Raw genomic sequence first — 21,036 nt, 5'->3', positions numbered from 1 at the left:
GTACAGCTCACTAAATGCTTCACAGTCTATGAAGAGGGGAAGAGGGAGAGAGCAAGTTTGTTGTGTATCATACTCCAGGAACAAAGAAACTGATAACAGAGCTAATAACTGGATGTTTTGGCTTCTATACCTATACAAGTCCTCATATAAGACCTCATCAATCCTGTAAAGCCCCCGTTACACACTGCGATATCGCTAGCAATATCGCTGTAAAGTCACCGATTTTGTGACGTTGCAGCGATATCGCTAGCGATATCGCTGCATGTGATACTTACCTCCGATCTGCTCCCCCGCTGCTCATCGCTGGTCGCCCGAGAAGCTCCTGGATCATTCCTCGTCGGCCACTTCCTGCGGCGCTTCCTGCTGTGTGAGACGAGCGACGCGTGGAGCCGGGCGGGAGGACGCAGGATCGACGCGTCTGACAGGTAAGTAGCGATCCCCGTCCCCAGCGATGTCGCTAGTGAGATCTGCCTGTGTGGCAGCTCACTAGCGACCACCTAGCGATGCACCAGCGATCCTGACCGCGTCATATCGCTGGTCGGGATCGCTGGTGAGTCGCTAGGTGTAACGGTACCCTTACTGTATTATCCCTGTATATTGTATGTATATTGTATAAAAGCTAGCTTCCCAAAAGTATATGAGCTCAAAGAAAAAACAAGCATCAAGCATACAGAGAGAACATACAGTATACTGGACTATTGATTTATGCACTGTTTATTGAAAGTTTAAATATGCTTTAAGAAGTAATTACCTTAATCTTGTTATCCTGTTCACTCTAGCAATTCTTCTGAGATAAGTGCCTTCCTTCTTTCTGAATATGTTTACTTGTCTCTGTTGTACCCTTGTCTGTAGAGGAGGAGCTTCACTGGTGCTAGAGTTCACCACTGAAACCTCAGCTGCTGCGCACCTCATACTGCACACCCCCTTCACTTTAAAATAAAGCCTGCACCTTAAGAAGATGTGGTGAATGCAGTCTATTTATTACAATTGGTAAGCACAATACCCAAGCCCATTATCCTTTTGAGGAGCGGGCTACACTCTGAATACACAGATATATCACAAAGGTCATGTCACTGTCAGGTGACCCAATAACCAAGAGTGTCACTCATTTCATAAAACGAACATTTTATTCAACATTAATAGACATACAACCATAAAACCATTGCCTCAAACCAACACATGTAGTTAGGAGAAGCAATGAAAGGATACAATTCTTGTGTATATAATGTATCAAAATTTGGAAAAAATTACTACAGTATCCAAAATAATATAATATGCCCAACAGTATGCTTAGTATCTTTTGTTGACTACAAAAGGGCTGAATGACTGTAGGAAAATACTTGCAAAAAACTGCAATGATGTAAATGAAATTTACTGCCTTAATTTGAATAAATAAGGTCTTGCATATAATTCCCACCATTGAGGTTTAATGACTATTTCACCAGTTGAAAATCAAATAGCATGCAGCTATTGCTGCTGCTACACCGCCATAGCCTTACATATACATGGATTTAAATCACCCACAGCATACGATATATGCAGCCATTGCTGCTACAGCGCTACCACAGCCTCTTATATATGCAGGTTATAATGACCCAAAACATATATACAAATGTGAATAAATGAACCGCCAAATACGTATTACCTGAGCCGTGTGCACCGTAAAGTTAGGCATAAAAGACACGCTGCTTCCCCGCACCCCAACGCGCGTTTCGCCCGTGCTTCTTCCTGGGGGTGTGTCTAGTTCTCCCATGTCACCCTTCTTATACACATCGCAGTCCAATGAACATAAGGAGAGATGGGAGGACATTGTTCGTGTGTCATGAACGTCATATCCAATGAAATCATTGGAAGGAGGAGTTATATGAGTCAAGACCGCCCACTTACAGCCACAGTATTCTAAGGGGAGTGTTTGCCGAATACAACACCTCCCATCAGCGCACATTGAAGCAAACACACCGCGCTGACCATCAGACCTGCACATGGCTGAGCAGAGCGCAGACAGTCTCCCCTGCAGAAAGGAGACACGCCGCACTTCTTACCCACCAAATGCCTGAAACACGGCCAGCCGTGCGTGTGAGACAAAGCAAGCCGGCTAATTGTACTAGAGGGGCAATCTAAATTTTGACCAATACTAATTAAATATTAAATAATATGTACATTATTGTTTTCAACTGATGATTAAATAACCATCTTAACATGAAATCCAGAATCCCTAAACCGAATACAATATCCTGCTAAATTCGTTGTTTCAATTCCCCACTCTGACTGAAGATAACGTGCAAGAGAATAAAATTTATACTAGCTTAATTCAGTGACCATAATATTATCACTGACCTAAACAGCCAGTGTTTAAATTTATATATAATTTTAAAAAATATGTGACGCACTAAATACAATAAAGTGCCAAGTGACTTGAAAAAGTGCAAACAGTGACAATAAAAGTGTAATATTTTTTTATTATTTGGTGGGTAAGAAGTGCGGCGTGCTGTACTCCCATCAGCTGACACCAGTGACTGGAGGTAAGCTTTATACCTCCGATCATAGCTGCGGGCCCACACTGTCTTTGAACAACGTGGGAATTGCGGCTGTCTGACCGGTGGTAATGATTTTTCCGTCGATCAGAAACTGTGTTTACCGCGCTGTCATGCATATGGATGTTGGGACCCCCATTCAAGTGAATGGGGTACCTGAACCCAAACTTTTTATAACTGTTCAGCTGGACCGAACATCCATCTCTAGTAGATACAATATTTTGATCGCTTGTTATTGCATTTTATTGCAGTGTTGCGGCAGCCAAAATAATTTAGTTTTGCCATTTTTTTTTCTCGTTACGCCGTTTACCTATCGGGTATATTTAATTTACACTTTGATAGATCGGACTTTTACAAATGCAGCAATACCAAATGTGTTTTTTTTATTATAATTTATTTATTTTTAATGGGGGAAAAGAGGGAAGACTTGAACCTTTACATTTTTTTTTTGTATTTTTCAAAACATTTTTCATTCACTTTTTACTGTAATGTAAAAACTGGAACTGGTAAAAAAAATACAGAATAGTAAAGAAATTATGAAAATGTGCAGAAATTGTGTTATTCCTTGTGTACAAACACAACCGCTTACTCTGAAAATTTACCTGAAATATCTTGTACACTATAATTTAACAAATGTGTTGGGGACTCACTTTTGAGCCCCTGACTAACATATAAGTATAACAGGATATCCTCCTGCACTTGATATTACAGTCTTCCTCACACACTATGCTCTCAAAAAAGCTGCTGATGGAGGGGATATGACAGACCAAACCTTCGAATGAACTTTGTAAGGGTCTATTTTTTGTGTAGTGTGCTGATGTTTTTATTGATACTGTTTTAGGGTACATGCATTGTTTTTTGATCACTTTTCATTGCATTTTTGGCAGAGATGCTGTGAATGAAAAATTCTGACATTTCCATATTTTGGGGGACTTCTATTGATGTGGTGATATTGAATATACTTTATTTTTCAATATCTTTGGTATTAATGTAAAGTAGTAGTGTCATTCCGATTTTTAGATTTTTTTTTAAATTTTTTTAATTCTTTTAAAGGGAATCTGTCAGCAGGTTTTTACTATGTAATATGAAGACAGCAGGACATAGAGGCTGAAACACACAATTCAGCGATGTGTCACTTGTCAAAGTGTGTGCTGCTGTTTACTAACTATGAAGGATTTATCACAAAGAGATTAACATTGCCGACTAGTCCGGCAACTAAGCAGCTCACTGTCTATGGACTTGGTATATACAGAGCCTGGTGTGGGCGGGTGCAGCTTCCTCAGCTCTGCTGCATAAAAGCTCTGCTTGTGTCAGAACTGCTGCACCCAGTCATCTAAGTGATCCATCCTTGGATTCAGCTTCTCTTTACCTACTTTACACTGTTATCAGATGACGTAGCAAAAACCTGCTAAAATTACCTAGTCCTATTAAAAGATTTGAACCTTCCATTTATCTGATAAGTAATTCAGTGTACTGCAATACAATTTTATTGCAGGATATAGCTAAGATGATGGTTTCCTTATAGGGCCCTTCAGCCATGGCAACCCATCGGCACACCACAACCATATAGTGGGGAGTTGATGTGTGCAAGGTGTTACATTTTGACTGCCTGTTCCTTCTCTCAGGAATGTCTAACCTGTTGATCAGATATTGTTCCGCTCTTGAGTTGGTGTATGAAAGGTATTGGCATTTGATAAGGGAGTGTGCCCCTGTTTGGGCACTCAGAGTCTAGTAATCAGATTGGTGATAAACCCTGAGGGTAGGTGTGAGACTCGCTCATAGGCCATTGAGTATCTCAGCGTGTAATTTTTTCAAGGTATTGAAGTTTTGCTTTGTGCCCGGCTGCTGCCTTTTGGTTTTATATTTTGCCACGTTGGTTTTGTGAAAGCACGCTAAGTGTCTGGTTATTTCCTGGCTCACTACTTACAGTATTTGCTTTGCTATTGGAATGCAGGAATTCTACATGATTGTCATCCTATCAAATACGGCTTATCTTGCTGACTTATTCATGCAATCAAATTAAAGAAACCGTTCACTCTTGATTTTTTTTTTCCATTTACGCTTTGACCTAAATGGTGACCTGATGCTTTCTCTGATAATTGTTATATCCTTCCTCTGTTTGTTCCCTTAATCTATTTTTATAACCTCGGTCAATAGTCATGCACAGAAGCTCCTTTTTTTTTGTCCGCCATTCCTCAGCTATGAGGATGTGTGGATACAGCATTATGCCGGACAATGCACATTTTGGTTTTCTTTAATAAACTTCTCTTACAATATTCGAGACAAAATATAACATTTTCTATCTACCCCACTTTGAATCCAAAATGAAACATCCTGCGGAGCCCAGCATCCAGGAGGACTGAAATGGCACTGACATAGGTTGTCACAGCGCTGGGTCTCCTCACTCCCCACTGGTCACAGTAGTATATCACCATCTACCACCATGCATGGCAGCACTCTCTTCAGCTAAAAGTTTCAGAACTAACTAAAAGGCTTTTTTTGATTTATATCCGCCGGCAGGGTTCACGGTGCTAGATCCTGGAAGTCCGGTTTCCTTGTGGATGACGCTGCTGCACTCTGTCGTCCTTGGGATGTAATTCAGGAAAAAAGCTAAAATCAAAGATGGCATAATCTTTGGGTTACACATTGTAACAACTGCGAAAGACTATGGTATTATTAAAACAGTGTCTACAAGATACACTTGATAGGAGATCTGTTCATACAAAATTACAATCTATGTAGAATCTTTGGCTTCTGCTCCACCTGAGTTTAACCAGCCATGCGTTACCCCAGCAGTACCTATTTTCTTGGTCCCTTATTCCCTTAATAGTGTCAATAAGCTACTTCTTCCCCCAGTTGTCACAGCATAACACTCTGTCGCTCCCTTCTTGAGTGTGTAGAGCGGGTACCTCTCCTCTTATATAGGCATTTATACCACCCTTCACTGGCTGGAAGCTTGATATGAGCAATCTCTTATGAACTTTTGCCTGAAGTGTCCTTTTCCAACATATCATCACACAACTACTGTGTGGCTAGTCTGTGATAGTATCTGCTGATAGAGATGAGTCCTAATTCTGAAAGTGTAGAATACATGTAAAAGCTGCCAGCAAGGGCATTATAACTCCACCTTGGAGCTTGATGAGACTCTGTTCACATCACTTTTGGATCCAGTTGGATGAAACGCACAAGGTGGGCCGAACTGCTGGAGCAAATCGATTGTTCAACAGTGATGATAAATGCCGTACCACTTCTTTGGCATATTTTGTTTGTTTTTTTTACTTGATAAAGACGTCGGTACGGCGTTGAAACGCTTGGTGAATAATAAACCTTTTTATCATCATTGTTGAAGAATCGATTTACTCCAGCAGCGCAGCCCACCTTACATGTTTCATCGAACTGGATCCAATAGTTCCTGGAGGATTTATCGACCAGCCAAGGATCAGCAGCAGCGTTTCTTCTTCATGACTACATAGGAGTTGTGCCTGTCACAACTCCACCAGGTGACTGTAACCAGCACTTACCCATTCTCCCTCCATAGGTTATCACTCAATTATGTGCTCTATTCCCCACACCTAGATTTAGTCACATCACTTTGGGGGCATTGATTTGTGTACCAGAAAAGTAAGACGATAATACACATCCAAAATGTCATTATTAACAAACATCATCTGTACCACTCCAGATTAGTCAAGTGATTGTTGTCAATGTCCAAGGTGGATCTGACAAGTAAATGGACAAAGTGAACTTTTTTTCCTTTGGCTTCGTGCCAAAGTGGGTTGATTGCCCCCGGTGGCCGTTAGAATTATTACACGTGGTGTCATTTGTTCTAAGTTGCCCCGGTGGTGGTGAGTAGTATTACAGTTTAGTTTTAATGTGCACGTTTTACAAATCAGGTGTGAGGCTCTATAAAACAGTTTCAGTTGTGTTTGATGATCGTTGGTGATATTGATAGTTCGTCATTTGGGAAGCAAGCCTGGGTGATGAAGGAGCTGAATGAGAGTCCTGGGCAGCCCAGCCAGAGGGGTTGAGTCAGCTATGGAGTCTGCAGGGAGTGCTGGCATGGATTGGTGGAGTTCAACAATGGTGTCTGGAAGAAGGGCTGGCATAGCGTGGTGGAGTTGCAGTTTATGGTGTCGGCTGGAAGTGCTTGCATGGCTTGGTGGAGTGGCGACTATGGTGAGAGTTGCACTCAGCATGCTGGACTTGGTTGCTGAAAACTGGACTCAAGCATGCTGGACTTTTTGGCAGATAAGTTGGACTCAAGCATGCTGGACTTTTTGGCAGAAACTGGACTCATCTTTGGGACTCTGCTTACTGGGCAGCTGCAACTGGTGGTGGACTCTGCTCCAAGGCTGCACTATGGTGATGGATCCGGTTATGGTGATGGATCCGGGTGGAGGAGAAGATGCACGCAGGTGGTGGTCTCTGTTGCTAGGAGCCTATGCAACAGAGCAAAGCTAAGTGGTGTTTCCCCTGTTTTGTCATCTTTCTTCATGTGTGTTTAGTGCAGTGGTGGGATTAGTTTCCGCACCGACCAATTCCCTAGGGAGGGTTTAGGTGCAGGGCGAGCTAGGGTTTTTAGGTACGCGTGCGTCACCCGGTGCGGAAGCGGCATAGGGAACGTTAGGAGTGCAGGGACTCTAGTTCAGGGGGGTGCAGGAGGTCTCCACTTCCCCGTTTCCCTATCGCAGGGCCCTCCATTGTTATTGTTACCCAGGTTTCCCCTTTAGTATTTAAATTCGCCTTACTGGAGGAGGGGTTTCCAGACTACTGTATATATAACGTGTATAACCTAAATTCGCCAGTTGGAGGCGGTGTATCCAGCTGCACGTTTTATTATTTAAATTCGCCCTACTGGAGGCGGTGTATCCAGGGTCACGCGTGTCATGGGTTCGCCTTGCGGTACTCGCTGCGTCCAGACACACGTGACCGTGACAATTGTCAGTAAGCTGCATTGATTCATTGTGGTTTCCATTTAGACCAGCAGCCACAGCACTGTGCTGCTTCCATTGTGAGTGGCACCTGATGGACCCTTATTATTCTTAAAATGGGGTTCATCTGGTGGCATCAAGGTCTTTTTGAGGGCAGATATAAAGCTGTGTGCATTACAATTTACACTATGAAAAATGTCACAATCTGCTACAGAGCTTGTAAAGCACATGAGCAGAGAATTTCGTCTGCTTGCATATTTTAGGTGCAGAATATCATAACGCTGCTGTCATAGTACTTTTTTTTCAATTAACATTGATGTGCGAACAGTACTATAAATGTACTGTAACTTTTAGAATTCTGAAAAATGTATATATATATATTTTTTTTTTTTAAATCTTAACTGTTTGATCAAATGTGATGTAAGAACAGCCATGATGTGGCCAAAACCTCAGTGTATGTCGGTGCGGTTTTTATAGTGACTGCAGCCAAAATCATTTTGATAGTTATTGGCTGCACAGTATTGCTGGTGTTAGCTGTAATACTGCAAGACTTAAGCAGCAAAATGCTTTTAGGTGTACTCGATTGGAAAACTGTCCAACTGGCTTTGTTTCAGCTGTATCGCAGCTACGAGCTGTGAACACAACCTTGTAGTCCACTTCTTAAAGGGAATCTGTAAGTAGGTTTTTGCTATGTAATCTGACAGTGGTATGATGTAGGGACAGAGACCATGATTCCAGCGATGTATCACTCAGTGCAACAGTTGTGATAGTCACAATTTTCTCTGCTGCAGATCTACCAGAGCTCGGATTGTTGAGCTATATATTACCCACCCACATCACTGATTAAAAGCTTTCCGTGTCCTCTGTTGGATGGACTAGGAGGCACGTGGTCACCTTGTCCTGTGGTGATAATCTCCTGCTAATAAAACACTGTTATAACAGCAAAACACGGCCCAGTTAGTGACACCATTGAAACCAGGTTCTCTTCCCCTACACATCATGGTGCTCTCAGATTTCATAGCAAAAACCTGCTTAAAGGCTATTTCCACAAAACACAATGCGTGAGTAAGTGAAGTTAATAAAAAATCAAGCAACACCTTATAATGCAATGTTACGTATATAAAAAATGATGATATGAGCTTCGATTATTATTATAAGTGGACCTTAGTGGATTGGGAGTTATAAACTTCTTAAAGGAAAGGTGTCAGTAAGATCAACACCCCTCCAAACAGCATATATAGAAATCCAGGAATTTGAAATGGAAATTCTTTGACAACTTTACATCTTCTATCTGTGGCTGCGTTCCCAAGTAATTAGCGTTTTTTGTCAGTGGTTTATATATATGTTTTCCCATCCAGCACCATCATCATTAGCTTGCCTGGTACCCAACCTCACACAGACAATAAGTTATCAATCAAGCTAAAGAGGCCGGTGCTGGGGAAATAACCAGGGGTGGCGAAGACTGTGTTAGGCCACATTCACACAGTCAGTATTTGGTCAGTATTTGACCTCAGTATGTGTAAGCCAAAACCAGGGGTGGAACAATCAGAGGAAAGTATAATAGAAACCCGTCAGCACTTCTGGATTTATCACCCACTCCTGGTTTTGGCTTACAAATACTGAGGTAAAATACTGACCAAATACTGAGCGTGTGAACGTGGCCTAAGAGAAAACACAGATATAATTACCATACTCATTAAATTATTATTATTACTATTTGTGTTACGGTTCAACTTTATAGGAGGTAATTGTATAGGGAAATTGTATAATCTTTCCATATATAACGTTAGTTTAACTGCAGGTGAATCCTTTGGTAGTGCAGTGTTTTGTGTGTCTAAAAAAGTCACTGTGATTAATATATGAAAAATGGCTGATAACTGGATCACACATTACTAACATGAATGGTACAAACGTGCCAGAACACGTGTCCCAAGCCGCCTTTCCTTCTCACTGGATAGGTGATGATTATAAAACCCCTTTAAATCCACTTTTTCCCATTCGAATAGTCTCTGAACCCACTATGCAAATCTAAATGTCGGAGCTTTAATGCTTGAAGTGCAGATCGAATAGGCTGAATTTGATTAAATACTGACAATGGTCCAAGCGTGATTATAAGCCATGGGCTCAAATAGTTCAGGGAGACTTTTATTACAATTTAGTGTTTCAACCCTTGGCTTCTATTGCAAATTGCATATACACTCTGTGTGACATATTACATTGGACAAAGCCCAAGGAGATCATATTCGACTTTACATTTTGCATTGTCCAAGTCCCAATGACTTTTCATTTCCACAGTTTTCGAGCGTCTTCCTAGGCCTGCAGATGCTGCACAATTATTATTCTTGCTCAGGATGTTTGCCTGCAACGTAACACTGCAAAATGTCATGAATTATTACTGTAATGATAGCATATTTCCATTCAGAACATAAAAGTTATGTTCTACTAGATAAAATTCACTGATGAACCATTCCACTGTATGTATAGTATCCCTGATTATCCGCTTTCTTTGTGCAGTATCTTTTGATAATTTTTGCATTGACGCCATTTCTTTTTTTCTAAATTAATCTTAGTCAGCCAGTTTTTTGTTCCTCTCTTTTTTGTTCGATTCACTAAAACAGATTGCCATTAGATTTAAAGGGGTATTCCCCTCTTGTATATTTATGGCATACCCAAAGGATTTATACGATTATTGTATAGTAAGATGCAGATCCCACCAATGTACCTTCATCTGTCTCGAGAACAGGCCCTGGCTCATGCAGCTGTCAGTAAAAAATATTTGGTATACCTATTGTTTTTTATAAGCCTCCTTAAATTGGTATGGCAGAACCGGTATGTCACTCTCCACAAGGAGAAATATTACCCCAGAGGCTCTCACCTAGCCAAATCAGTTCTCATACTTTGCACTGATGAGGGGCAATACCCCGAAACACTGTGTCTACAAATTGAGATTCTGATTTGGGTTTTATCAGAAGTCATACTGCAAGAGTAGTTATAGGGTCGATAGTGACTTGTAGGATTGCTGATTCAGAAAGGTGGCACTATAGAGTTCAAGTCCTCTTCCTCTCTTTTAAGACTCAATTTGTATATTATTTTTTAATGGAATTTTCATCTCTTCTCCACTGCCAGCAGAGTGGTCAGGCCCCGTTCTCGAAATAGATGCGGCTCCCATTGTTAGGATCTGCATCTACAATACGTCTATGGCATATCCTGGGGATATATCATAAATGAGCGAGATTGAAAAACACCTTTAATAGTATCTGTATAGCCTACATATAATTACTGTTTCTAATAAGAAGTGTTAGCTAAACCTTAAAGAAGATTGGTGTTCCTAAAGCAAAATGGTCTATGATTATGAGTTGGCATGAAAAGAATAGAGGACTAAGGATAGCCCATTATTTTTGGGCTCTGTCTGTTCATTTATCTATATATAAATGTATATTGAACTTTATATAAACACATTTTTCAAAAGTAATGCATCAGAAAAGTGGTGTCATCTGCATTAAATTATCAAAGCTGTCTTTGAGTATTTTGCAATAGTTTTGACAAAAAAATGGTGTCTAAAAAGTGTGAAGGCACATTTACAGCTCCATATTGCCCCACGTTAAGAAAATGGTCACAATTTGCACACATTCTGATGAATGCATTGTAAAGTGTTCTAAGACTATTTTTTAGATTTCACCCCACACATTGTCTTGCCTAAACATTAACATCTTAGGGTAAGTTCAAACGTTGCGTTTTTGCCGCAAAAATATCACAGGATTTTACTGTACCAGCAAAGTGAATGAGATCTCTGAAATCTTCTGCACGTGCTGTTTATTTTTTTTGCTTGCAGACTTAAACCACTTCCAAATATGTAGCATATCAATGTTGTCAATGTTTTTACCTCATGTTTCATCCATTCAAATGAATGGGGAGAAAAAGGACACAAAAACGAGAGTATTTTATGCCGAGCTTTTCCTGCCCACATGCCAGTATTTGCAGTGGACTTTTCTGCTGCAAATACTGAACGTGTGCACATACCCTTATCATTTCTGGACAAACAGAAATGTTTTTTATTTTTTTTATTTATTTTTTTTTAGATGGTTTTTGATCTTTGGTATCGCCATCTCTTTTTACATGTAGGATTGCACTGATGTGGTGACGCTAGGTGATCATTTAATGTGTCTGGGGCAGGGTACCATACCCATCTTTGAGATCACTGTGTAAAATTGATTGCAGCATGTTTCCTCTGATTAATATAGTCTGTATTTTCTATTTGTAGCTGCAAATCAGAAAGAACCCCTGACACTCAAAGTGAAAGAAGAACCTAATGATGGAGAACTTAGCATCTCCTTGTCCCCACAGTCTGGATTCACCTACAGCCATGACTCTGAGGCCCGACGCTCAAGCACGCCAGAAAAAGCCACATCCCAAGAAACACAGCCAAACTTACTGACGCAGGACATCTCTGTCAAGGCGGCATCTGAACTTCTCATGAAACTTTCTGGTAATTTATTTACATTGTATTGTCAGTAGAAAACACCCTTTATAAAGTAGTTTGGCTAATGTAACAGGTCAGTAACAATGTGCCTAAGAAACCTGAGGTACTGCAAGATAGAACAGGAACACACATTGGAATCAATACCTATGCTATTGTTGATCGGGGCTACATTATAACAAAATTAATGTTTTATTCATATGCAAATTATCTTCACAAGTGCACTGCTGGGCAGAACAGTGCGCTTGCAGTTCTCGGTTTCGCTTCAATCCCATCTGCCAGTGCAGCCTGAGGCGCTTCTGCACAAGCTCACCTCTGCGCTACACTGTTAACCCCTTAGTGACGGGGCCATTTTTATAAATTCTATCCAATGTCAGTTTATATAGTGATAACTCTGGAACGCTTCAACAAATCCCATTGATTTTGAGATTGTTTTTTCGTGGCACATTATAATTTATGATAATGGTAAATTTAGGTTGATATGTTTTGTGTTTATTTATAAAAAAATATCAGAAACTTGACAAAAATGTAAAAATAAATTGCAATTTTCAAATTTTGAATGATAATCCCTTTAATACAGATAGTCATACCAAACAAAAACATTAATAAATAACATTTCCCACATGTCTGCCTTACATCAACACCATTTTTAAAAAGCTAATTTATTTTGTTAGCCTTTTAGGAGGTTTAAAAGTGTAGCAGTACTTTTTCATTTTTTCAAGGAAATTTACAAAATTTATTTTTTTGAGGGACCTATCCAGGTTTGGGGTGCCTTTGGGGGTGCTATATATTGGAAAACCCCAAACGTGATACCATTTTAAAAACAGCACCTCCTGCCATATTAAAAACTTCTGTCAGATAGTTTATTAACCCTACAGGTGATTTTCAGGAATTAATGCAAAGTGGTATAGCCGGAATTAAAAAAGTGTATGTTTACCGCCTAAATGTCGGTAACTTTTGAACCGGTCGCTATAGCCGGGAGTCTCTAAGGCCGCTATTTGGCCATGAACTGCTGTGGCAAACATCAGAACCACACAATCATGATCTCGATGTGTCAATTAGGTTAAAGCAGAAGCCCCCAGAATCTATTAACCATTTATTTGATGTAGTCGCTTTTGACAGCAGCAACTAAGGGGTTAAACAGATATGGACATTGTCAACACTGATCGCTTGTGATACAGCAAGTTGTCAGCTATAGTGAACAGCCGACAGCTGCTGGATTGTCACCTGTATGGGGATGCTATTCTCTTATATCTCAGGTCAGTAAAAAGACGTATTGGCTGTCATTAAGGGGTTAATCAAGTAGCAGGGCGTCACCAGTTCTGAGAAGTTGTTGTCTGCAAGTACATCAACACGCCCTGCAATGCACTTGCAAGTCTAATTTGCATATCAAGAACACATAAATGTTGGCACAGCAAAGCAGTGAATAAAGAATAGGTAATGTTGGAAATGTGTTTCTCTGAAGTACCTCAGGTTTCTTAGGCACATTCTTACTAACCGTTTCACTTAAAACAAATATACTTCTATAACAAATGTATTATTAAATTCTTGCATTAGTGTTCATTTTTCTACATGTTTCTGGTCCATATCATTTTAGGAGTTGTAGTTTGCTGCTGCTGTATTGCCACAGGATGGGGTTGTTTCACACTGCACTTTGTCCCACATTCAGTCATCCCGTCGGTGCTTATGTCTAAACCCCAAGCAAAACAGGATTTGGGCATATGCACTGACGGAGCCATTGACAATAGTGGTGTCGACAGAGTCAATGTGTGCTCTGACGTGCTTCATTTTTGGGTATATACACCTGGACAACATAGCTTAGGACACTCTCTGGGTCCAGACGTGTGACTGTGCCAAATTTTGTGGCTGTAGCTGCGACGGTGCGGATGCCAATCCCGGGCATACACACACACACATACATACACACACTTGAGCTTTATATATTAGATGGCTCCATCAGCACATATGTCCAAATCCTGTTTTGCAGGGCGGAGGGAGAAGGGTTCGGACGTAAGCCCCCACAGGACCAACGAGCGCAGTGTGAAAGCACCCTTAGAAATTACCTGAAAAGGGTAACTTCTGCAGGTCTTGCTTGAGAAGTACTAATAATTCATATTTTTACCCTTCTCTGAATTCATATACAGTTGTGGCCAAAAGTATTGACACCCCTGCAATTCTGTCAGATAATACTCAGTTTCTTCCTGAAAATGATTGCAAACACAAATTCTTTGCTATTAGTATCTTCATTTAATTTGTCTTAAATGAAAAAACACAAAAAGAATTGTCCTAAAGCCAAATTGGATATAATTCCACACCAAACATAAAGAGAGAGTGGACAAAAGTATTGGCACTATTCGAAAAATCATGTGATGCTTCTCTAATTTGTGTAATTAACAGCACCTGTAACTTACCTGTGGAACCTAACAGGTGTTGGCAATAACTAAATCACACTTGCAGCCAGTTGACATGGATTAAAGTTGACTCAACCTCTGTCCTGTGTCCTTGTGTGTACTACATTGAGCATGGAGAAAAGAAAGAAGACCAAAGAACTGTCTGAGGACTTGAGAAACCAAATTGTGAGGAAGCATGAGCAATCTCAAGGCTACAAGTCCATCTCCAAAGACCAGAATGTTCCTGTCTCTACCTTGCGCAGTGTCATCAAGAAGTTTAACCCCTTCACCCCCAAGGGTGGTTTGCACGTTCATGACCGGGCCAATTTTTACAATTCTGACCACTGTACCTTTATGAGGTCATAACTCTCGAACGCTTCCATGGATCCCGGTGATTCTGACATTGTTTTCTCGTGACATATTGTACTTCATGTTAGTGGTAAAATTTCATTCAAATAACTTGCGTTTATTTGTGAGAAAAACGGAAATTTGGCGAAAATTTTGAAAATTTCGCAATTTTCCAACTTTGAATTTTTATGCCCTTAAATCACAGAGATACGGCACACAAAAAACTTGATAACTAACATTTCCCACATGATTATTTTACATCAGCACAATTTTGGAACCAAAATTTTTTTTTGTTAGGAAGTTATAAGGGTTAAAAGTTGACCAGCGATTTCTCATTTTTACAACACCATTTTATTTTTAGGACCACATCACATTTGAAGCCACTTTGAGGGGTCTATATGATAGAAAATACCCAAAAGTGACACCATTCTAAAAACTGCACCCCTTAAGGTGCTCAAAACCACATTCAAGAAGTTTATTAACCCTTTAGGTGCGTCACATGAAATTTTTTGAATATTTAAAAAAAAATGAACATCTAACTTTTTTTCATAAAAAAATACTTCAGGTTCAATTTTTTTTATTTTACCAAGGGTAACAGGAGAAATTGAACTGCAAATGTTATTGTGCAATTTGTCCTGAGTACGCAGATACCTGATATGTGGGGGGGAACGACTGTTTCGGCGCATGGCAGAGCTCAGAATGGAAGGAGCGCAGTTTGACTTTTTCAATGCAAAATTGGCTGGAATTCAGATTGGACGCCATGTCACGTTTGGAGAGTCCCTGATGTACCTAAACAGTGGAAACCCCCTACAAGTGACCCCATTTTGGAAACTAGACCCCCCAAGGAACTTATCTAGATATGTGGTGAGAACTTTGAACCCACAAGGGCTTTACAGAAGTTTATAACGTACAGCGGTACAATTAAAAAATCATATTTTTTCCACAAAAATGATCTTTTCACCCCAATTTTTATTTTCCCAAGGGTAACAGGACCCTAAAAGTTATTGTGCAATTTGTCCTGAGTACGCTGATACCCCACATGTGGGGGTAAACCACTATTTGGGCGCATGGCAGAGCTCGGAAGGGAAGCAGCGCCATTTGACGTTTTTGGCTGGAATTGAGATTGGACACCATGTCGCGTTTGGAAAACCCCTGATGTACCAAAACAGTGGAAACCCCCCACAAATGACACCATTTTGGAAAATAGACCCCCTAAGGAACTTATCTAGATGTGTGGTGAGAACTTTGAACCCCCATGGGCTTCACAGAAGTTTATAACATAAAGCCATACAATTAAAAAATCATATTTTTTTCCACAAAAATGATCTTTTCACCCTCAATTCTTATTTTCCCAAGGGTAACAGGACCCTAAAAGTTATTGTGCAATTTGTCCTGAGTACGCTGATACCCCACATGTGGGGGTAAACCACTATTTGGGCGCATGGCAGAGCTCGGAAGGGAAGCAGCGCCACTTGACGTTTTTGGCTGGAATTGAGATCGGACACCATGTCGCGTTTGGAAAACCCCTGATGTACCAAAACAGTGGAAACCCCCCACAAATGACACCATTTTGGAAACTAGACCCCCTAAGGAACTTATCTAGATGTGTGGTGAGCATTTTGACCCCCCCAGTGCTTCACAGAAGTTTACAACGGCTGGGCGTGAAAATAAAAAATTCGTATTTTTTCCACAAACATGATCTTTTAGTCACCATTTTTTTATTTTCCCAAGGGTACCAGGAGAAATTGGACCCCAAAAGTTGTTGTCCAATTTGTCCTGAGTATGCTGATACCCCATATGTGGGAGAAAACTACTGTATGGGCACACGTCGGGGCTCGGAAGGGAAGTAGTGACGTTTTGGAATGCAGACTTTGATGGAATGGTCTGCGGGTGTCATGTTGCCTTTGGAAAGCCCCTAATGTACCTAAACAGTGGAAACCCCCCACAAATGACACCATTTTGTAAACTAGACCCCCCAAGGAACTTATCTAGATGTGTGGTGAGCACTTTGACCCCCCCAGTGCTTCACAGAAGTTTACAACGCCCGGGCGTGAAAATAAAAAATTCGTATTTTTTCCACAAACATGATCTTTTAGTCACCATTTTTTTATTTTCCCAAGGGTACCAGGAGAAATTGGACCCCAAAAGTTGTTGTCCAATTTGTCCTGAGTATCAATACCCCATATGTGGGAGAATATACTGTATGGGCACACGTCGGGGCTCGGAAGGGAAGTAGTGACGTTTTGGAATGCAGACTTTGATGGAATGGTCTGCGGGTGTCATGTTGCCTTTGGAGAGCCCCTAATGTACCTAAACAGTGGAAACCCCCCACAAATGACACCATTTTGTAAACTAGACCCCCCAAGGAACTTATCTAGATGTGTGGTGAGCACTTTGACCCCCCCAGTGCTTCACAGAAGTGTACAACGCCCGGGCGTGAAAATAAAAAATTCGTATTTTTTCCACAAACATGATCTTTTAGTCACCATTTTTTTATTTTCCCAAGGGTACCAGGAGAAATTGGACCCCAAAAGTTGTTGTCCAATTTGTCCTGAGTATGCTGATACCCCATATGTGGGAGAAAACTACTGTATGGGCACACGTCGGGGCTCGGAAGGGAAGTAGTGACGTTTTGGAATGCAGACTTTGATGGAATGGTCTGCGGGTGTCATGTTGCCTTTGGAGAGCCCCTAATGTACCTAAACAGTGGAAACCCCCCACAAATGACACCATTTTGTAAACTAGACCCCCCAAGGAACTTATCTAGATGTGTGGTGAGCACTTTGACCCCCCCAGTGCTTCACAGAAGTTTACAACGCCCGGGCGTGAAAATAAAAAATTTGTATTTTTTCCACAAACATGATCTTTTAGTCACCATTTTTTTATTTTCCCAAGGGTACCAGGAGAAATTGGACCCCAAAAGTTGTTGTCCAATTTGTCCTGAGTACGCTGATTTCCCATATGTGGGAGAAAACTACTGTATGGACACACGTCGGGGCTCGGAAGGGAAGCAGTGACGTTTTGGAATGCAGACTTTGATGGAATGGTCTGCGGGTGTCATGTGCGTTTGGAGAGCCCCTGATGTACCTAAACTATTGAAACTCCCCACAAGTGACCCCATTTTGGACACTAGACCCCCCACGGAACTTTTCTAGATGTGTGGTGAGCACTTTGAACCCCCAAGTGCTTCACAGAAGTTTATAACGCTCGGACGTGAAAATAAAAAAATCATTTTTTTCCACAAAAATGATATTTTTGCCCCCAATTTTTTATTTTCCTAAGGGTAACAGGAGAAATTGGACCCCAAAAATTGTTTTGCAATTTGTCCTGAGTAGGCTGATACCCTACATGTGGGGGTAAAACACTGTTTGGGCGCATAGCAGAGCATGGAAGGGAAGGAGCACCATTTGACTTTTTCAACTCAGAATTGGCTGGAATTGAGATCAGACGCCATGTTGCATTTGGAGAGCCTCTGATGTGCCCAAACAGTGGAAACCCCCAATTCTAACTCCAACCCGAACCCCAACACGCCCCTAACCCTAGCCCTAACCCTAGCCCTAACCCTAGCACTAGCCCTAACCCTAGCCCTAACCCTAGCCCTAACCCTAACCCTACCCTAACCCTACCCCAACACACCCCTAGCCCTAACCCTAGCCCTAACCCTAATGGAAAAATGGAAATAAATACATTTTTTTTATTTTATTATTTTTCCCTAACTAAGGGGGTGATAACGGGGGGTTTGATTTACTATTTATGGCGGTTTTTATGTTTGGCGGCTGTCGCACGCTAAAAGACGCTTTTTATTGTAAAAATAGTTTTTGCATCACCACATATTGAGAGCTATAATTTTTCCGTATTTTGACCCACCGAGTCATGTGAGGTCTTATTTTTTGCGGGACGAGTTGACGTTTTTATTGGTACCATTTTCGGGCACGTGAAATTTTTTGATCGCTTTTTATTCCGATTTTTGTGACGCAGAATGAACAAAAACCAGCGTTTCATGAATTTCTTTTGGGGGGGGTGCGTTTACACCGTTCCGCGTGCGGTAAAATTGATAAAGCGGTTTTATTCTTCGGGTCAGTACGGTTACAGCGATACCTCATTTAGGTCGTTTTTTTATGTTTTTGTCGGTTTTATGCAATGAAAACTATTTTATATAAAAAATAATTATTTTTGCATCGCTTTATTCTGCGAGTTATAACTTTTTTATTTTTTCACTGATGATGCTGTATGGTGGCTTGTTTTTTGCGGGACAAGATGACGTTTTCAGCGGTACCATGGATATTTATATGCGTCTTTTTGATCGCGCGTTATTGCACTTTTTGTTTGGCGGTATGATAATAAATCATTATTTTTTGCTTTGTTTTTTATTTTTGTTTTTTAAGGGGTTCGCTAAAGGGGTTAACTATTGGGACAGTTTTATAGGGCAGGTCGTTACGGACGCGGCGATACCTAATATGTGTACTTTTATTGTTTTTTTTTTTATTATTTTCAAAAAATGAATTTATTGGGGAATATTTTTTTTTTTTTACCAATTTATTTGGCGATTTTTTTAAATTTATTTTTACACTTTTTTTTAATTTTTTTTTTACTTTATTACATAGTCCCAGGTGGGACATCACTGTCCTGTGACAGATCGCTGATCTGTCACATCACAGATCACTGTGACAGATCAGCAATCTGTCACAGGCAGTGCACAAGGCTTCCTCATGCCTGCGCTTTGCAGGCACTGAGGAAGCCAGCTTCCCCAGGCCCCCGAAGGCCCCCGTCGCCATCTTGGATTCGGGGGCCTGGAGGAAAGGAGCCCCCCGCAGCAGCGCTGCACATTGCGCTGCCGTGGGGGGCTCAGGGAAGCACGGAGGGAGCCCCCTCCCTGCCGATGCTTCCCTTTAACCCCCGGTACACCGCGATCATGTTTGATCGCGGTGTGCAAGGGGTTAACGTGTCGGGGGCGGTCCGTGACCGCCCCTGACACATTGTGCCGGGTGTCAGCTGTGATAATCAGCTGACACCCGGCCGCGATCAGCGGCGCTCACCACGTGGGCGCCGCTGATCGCGGTAGACGTACTATCCCGTCCCCGGTCATACGGGCCCGGGTACCGTGGACGGGATAGTACGTCTCATGTCAGGAAGGGGTTAAAGCCCATGGCACTGTGGCTAACCTCCCTAGATGTGGACGGAAAAGAAAAATTGACAAGAGATTTCAACGCAAGATTGTGCAGATGTTGGATAAAGAACCTCGACTAACATCCCAACAAGTTCAAGCTGTCCTGCAGTCTGAGGGTATAACAGTGTCAACCCGTACTATCCGTCGACGTCTGAATGAAAAGGGACTGTATGGTAGGAGACCCAGGAAGACCCAACTTCTTACCCCGAGACATAAAAAAGCCAGGCTGGAGTTTGCCAAAACTTACCTAAAAAAGCCTAAAACATTTTGGAAGAATGTTCTCTGGTCAGATGAGACAAAAGTAGAGCTTTTTGGGCAAAGGCATCAACTTAGAGTTTACAGGAGAAAAAAAGAGGCATTCAAAGAAAAGAACACGGTCCCTACAGTCAAACATGGAGGTTCCCTGATGTTTTGGGGTTGCTTTGCTGCCTCTGGCACTGGACTGTTTGACCGTGTGCATGGCATTATGAAGTCTGAAGACTACCAACAAATTTTGCAGCATAATGTAGGGCCCAGTGTGAGAAAGCTGGGTCTCCCTCAGAGGTCATGGGTCTTCCAGCAGGACAATGACCCAAAACACACTTCAAAAAGCACTAGAAAATGGTTTAAGAGAAAGCACTGGAGACTTCTAAGGTGACCAGCAATGAGTCCAGACCTGAATCCCATAGAACACCTGTGGAGAGATCTAAAAATGGCAGTTTGGAGAAGGCACCCTTCTAATATCAGGGGCCTGGAGCAGTTTGCCAAAGAAGAATGGTCTAAAATTCCAGCAGAGCATTGTAAGAAACTCATTGATGGTTACCGGAAGCGGTTGGTCGCAGTTATTTTGGCTAAAGGTTGTGCAACCAAGTATTAGGCTGAGGGTGCCAATACTTTTGTCTGGCCCATTTATGGAGTTTTGTGTGAAATGATCAATGTTTTGCTTTTTGCTTCATTGTCTTTTGTGTTTTTTCATTTAAGACAAATTAAATGAAGATAATAATACCAAAGAATTTGTGTTTGCAATAAATTTCAGGAAGAAACGGAGTATTATCTGACAGAATTGCAGGGGTGTCAATACTTTTGGCCACAACTGTATTACCTATCTTGACTTTTTTTTTTGGTGAAACCAATTTTTCTCTATGTGATGCAGCAATTTTTCTGTAGTACTTAGAATGAAGTGTTCACAATACTCCAGAACCATCTCACC

The 21,036-nt window shown here is 41.3% G+C and overlaps 1 protein-coding gene across 1 annotated transcript in view; it reads left to right on the top strand.

Annotated features, from left to right (window-relative positions):
* The window catches only part of ZNF827 (zinc finger protein 827), a 247,944-nt gene that overhangs the window by 135,814 nt on the left and 91,094 nt on the right, over positions 1-21,036 (top strand). Inside the window, exon 5 of the mRNA XM_073576166.1 lies at positions 11,727-11,951. Within this exon, the coding sequence (XP_073432267.1) occupies positions 11,727-11,951 (225 nt within the window). The remainder of the gene's footprint in view (positions 1-11,726; positions 11,952-21,036) is intronic.

The sequence above is a fragment of the Dendrobates tinctorius genome, unplaced genomic scaffold (genome assembly GCF_039654945.1).
Source record: "Dendrobates tinctorius isolate UK_male_01 unplaced genomic scaffold, ASM3965494v1 ptg000008l, whole genome shotgun sequence".
Classification (NCBI taxonomy): Eukaryota; Metazoa; Chordata; class Amphibia; order Anura; family Dendrobatidae; genus Dendrobates; species Dendrobates tinctorius.
This window is presented reverse-complemented; position numbering and strand designations above follow the sequence as displayed.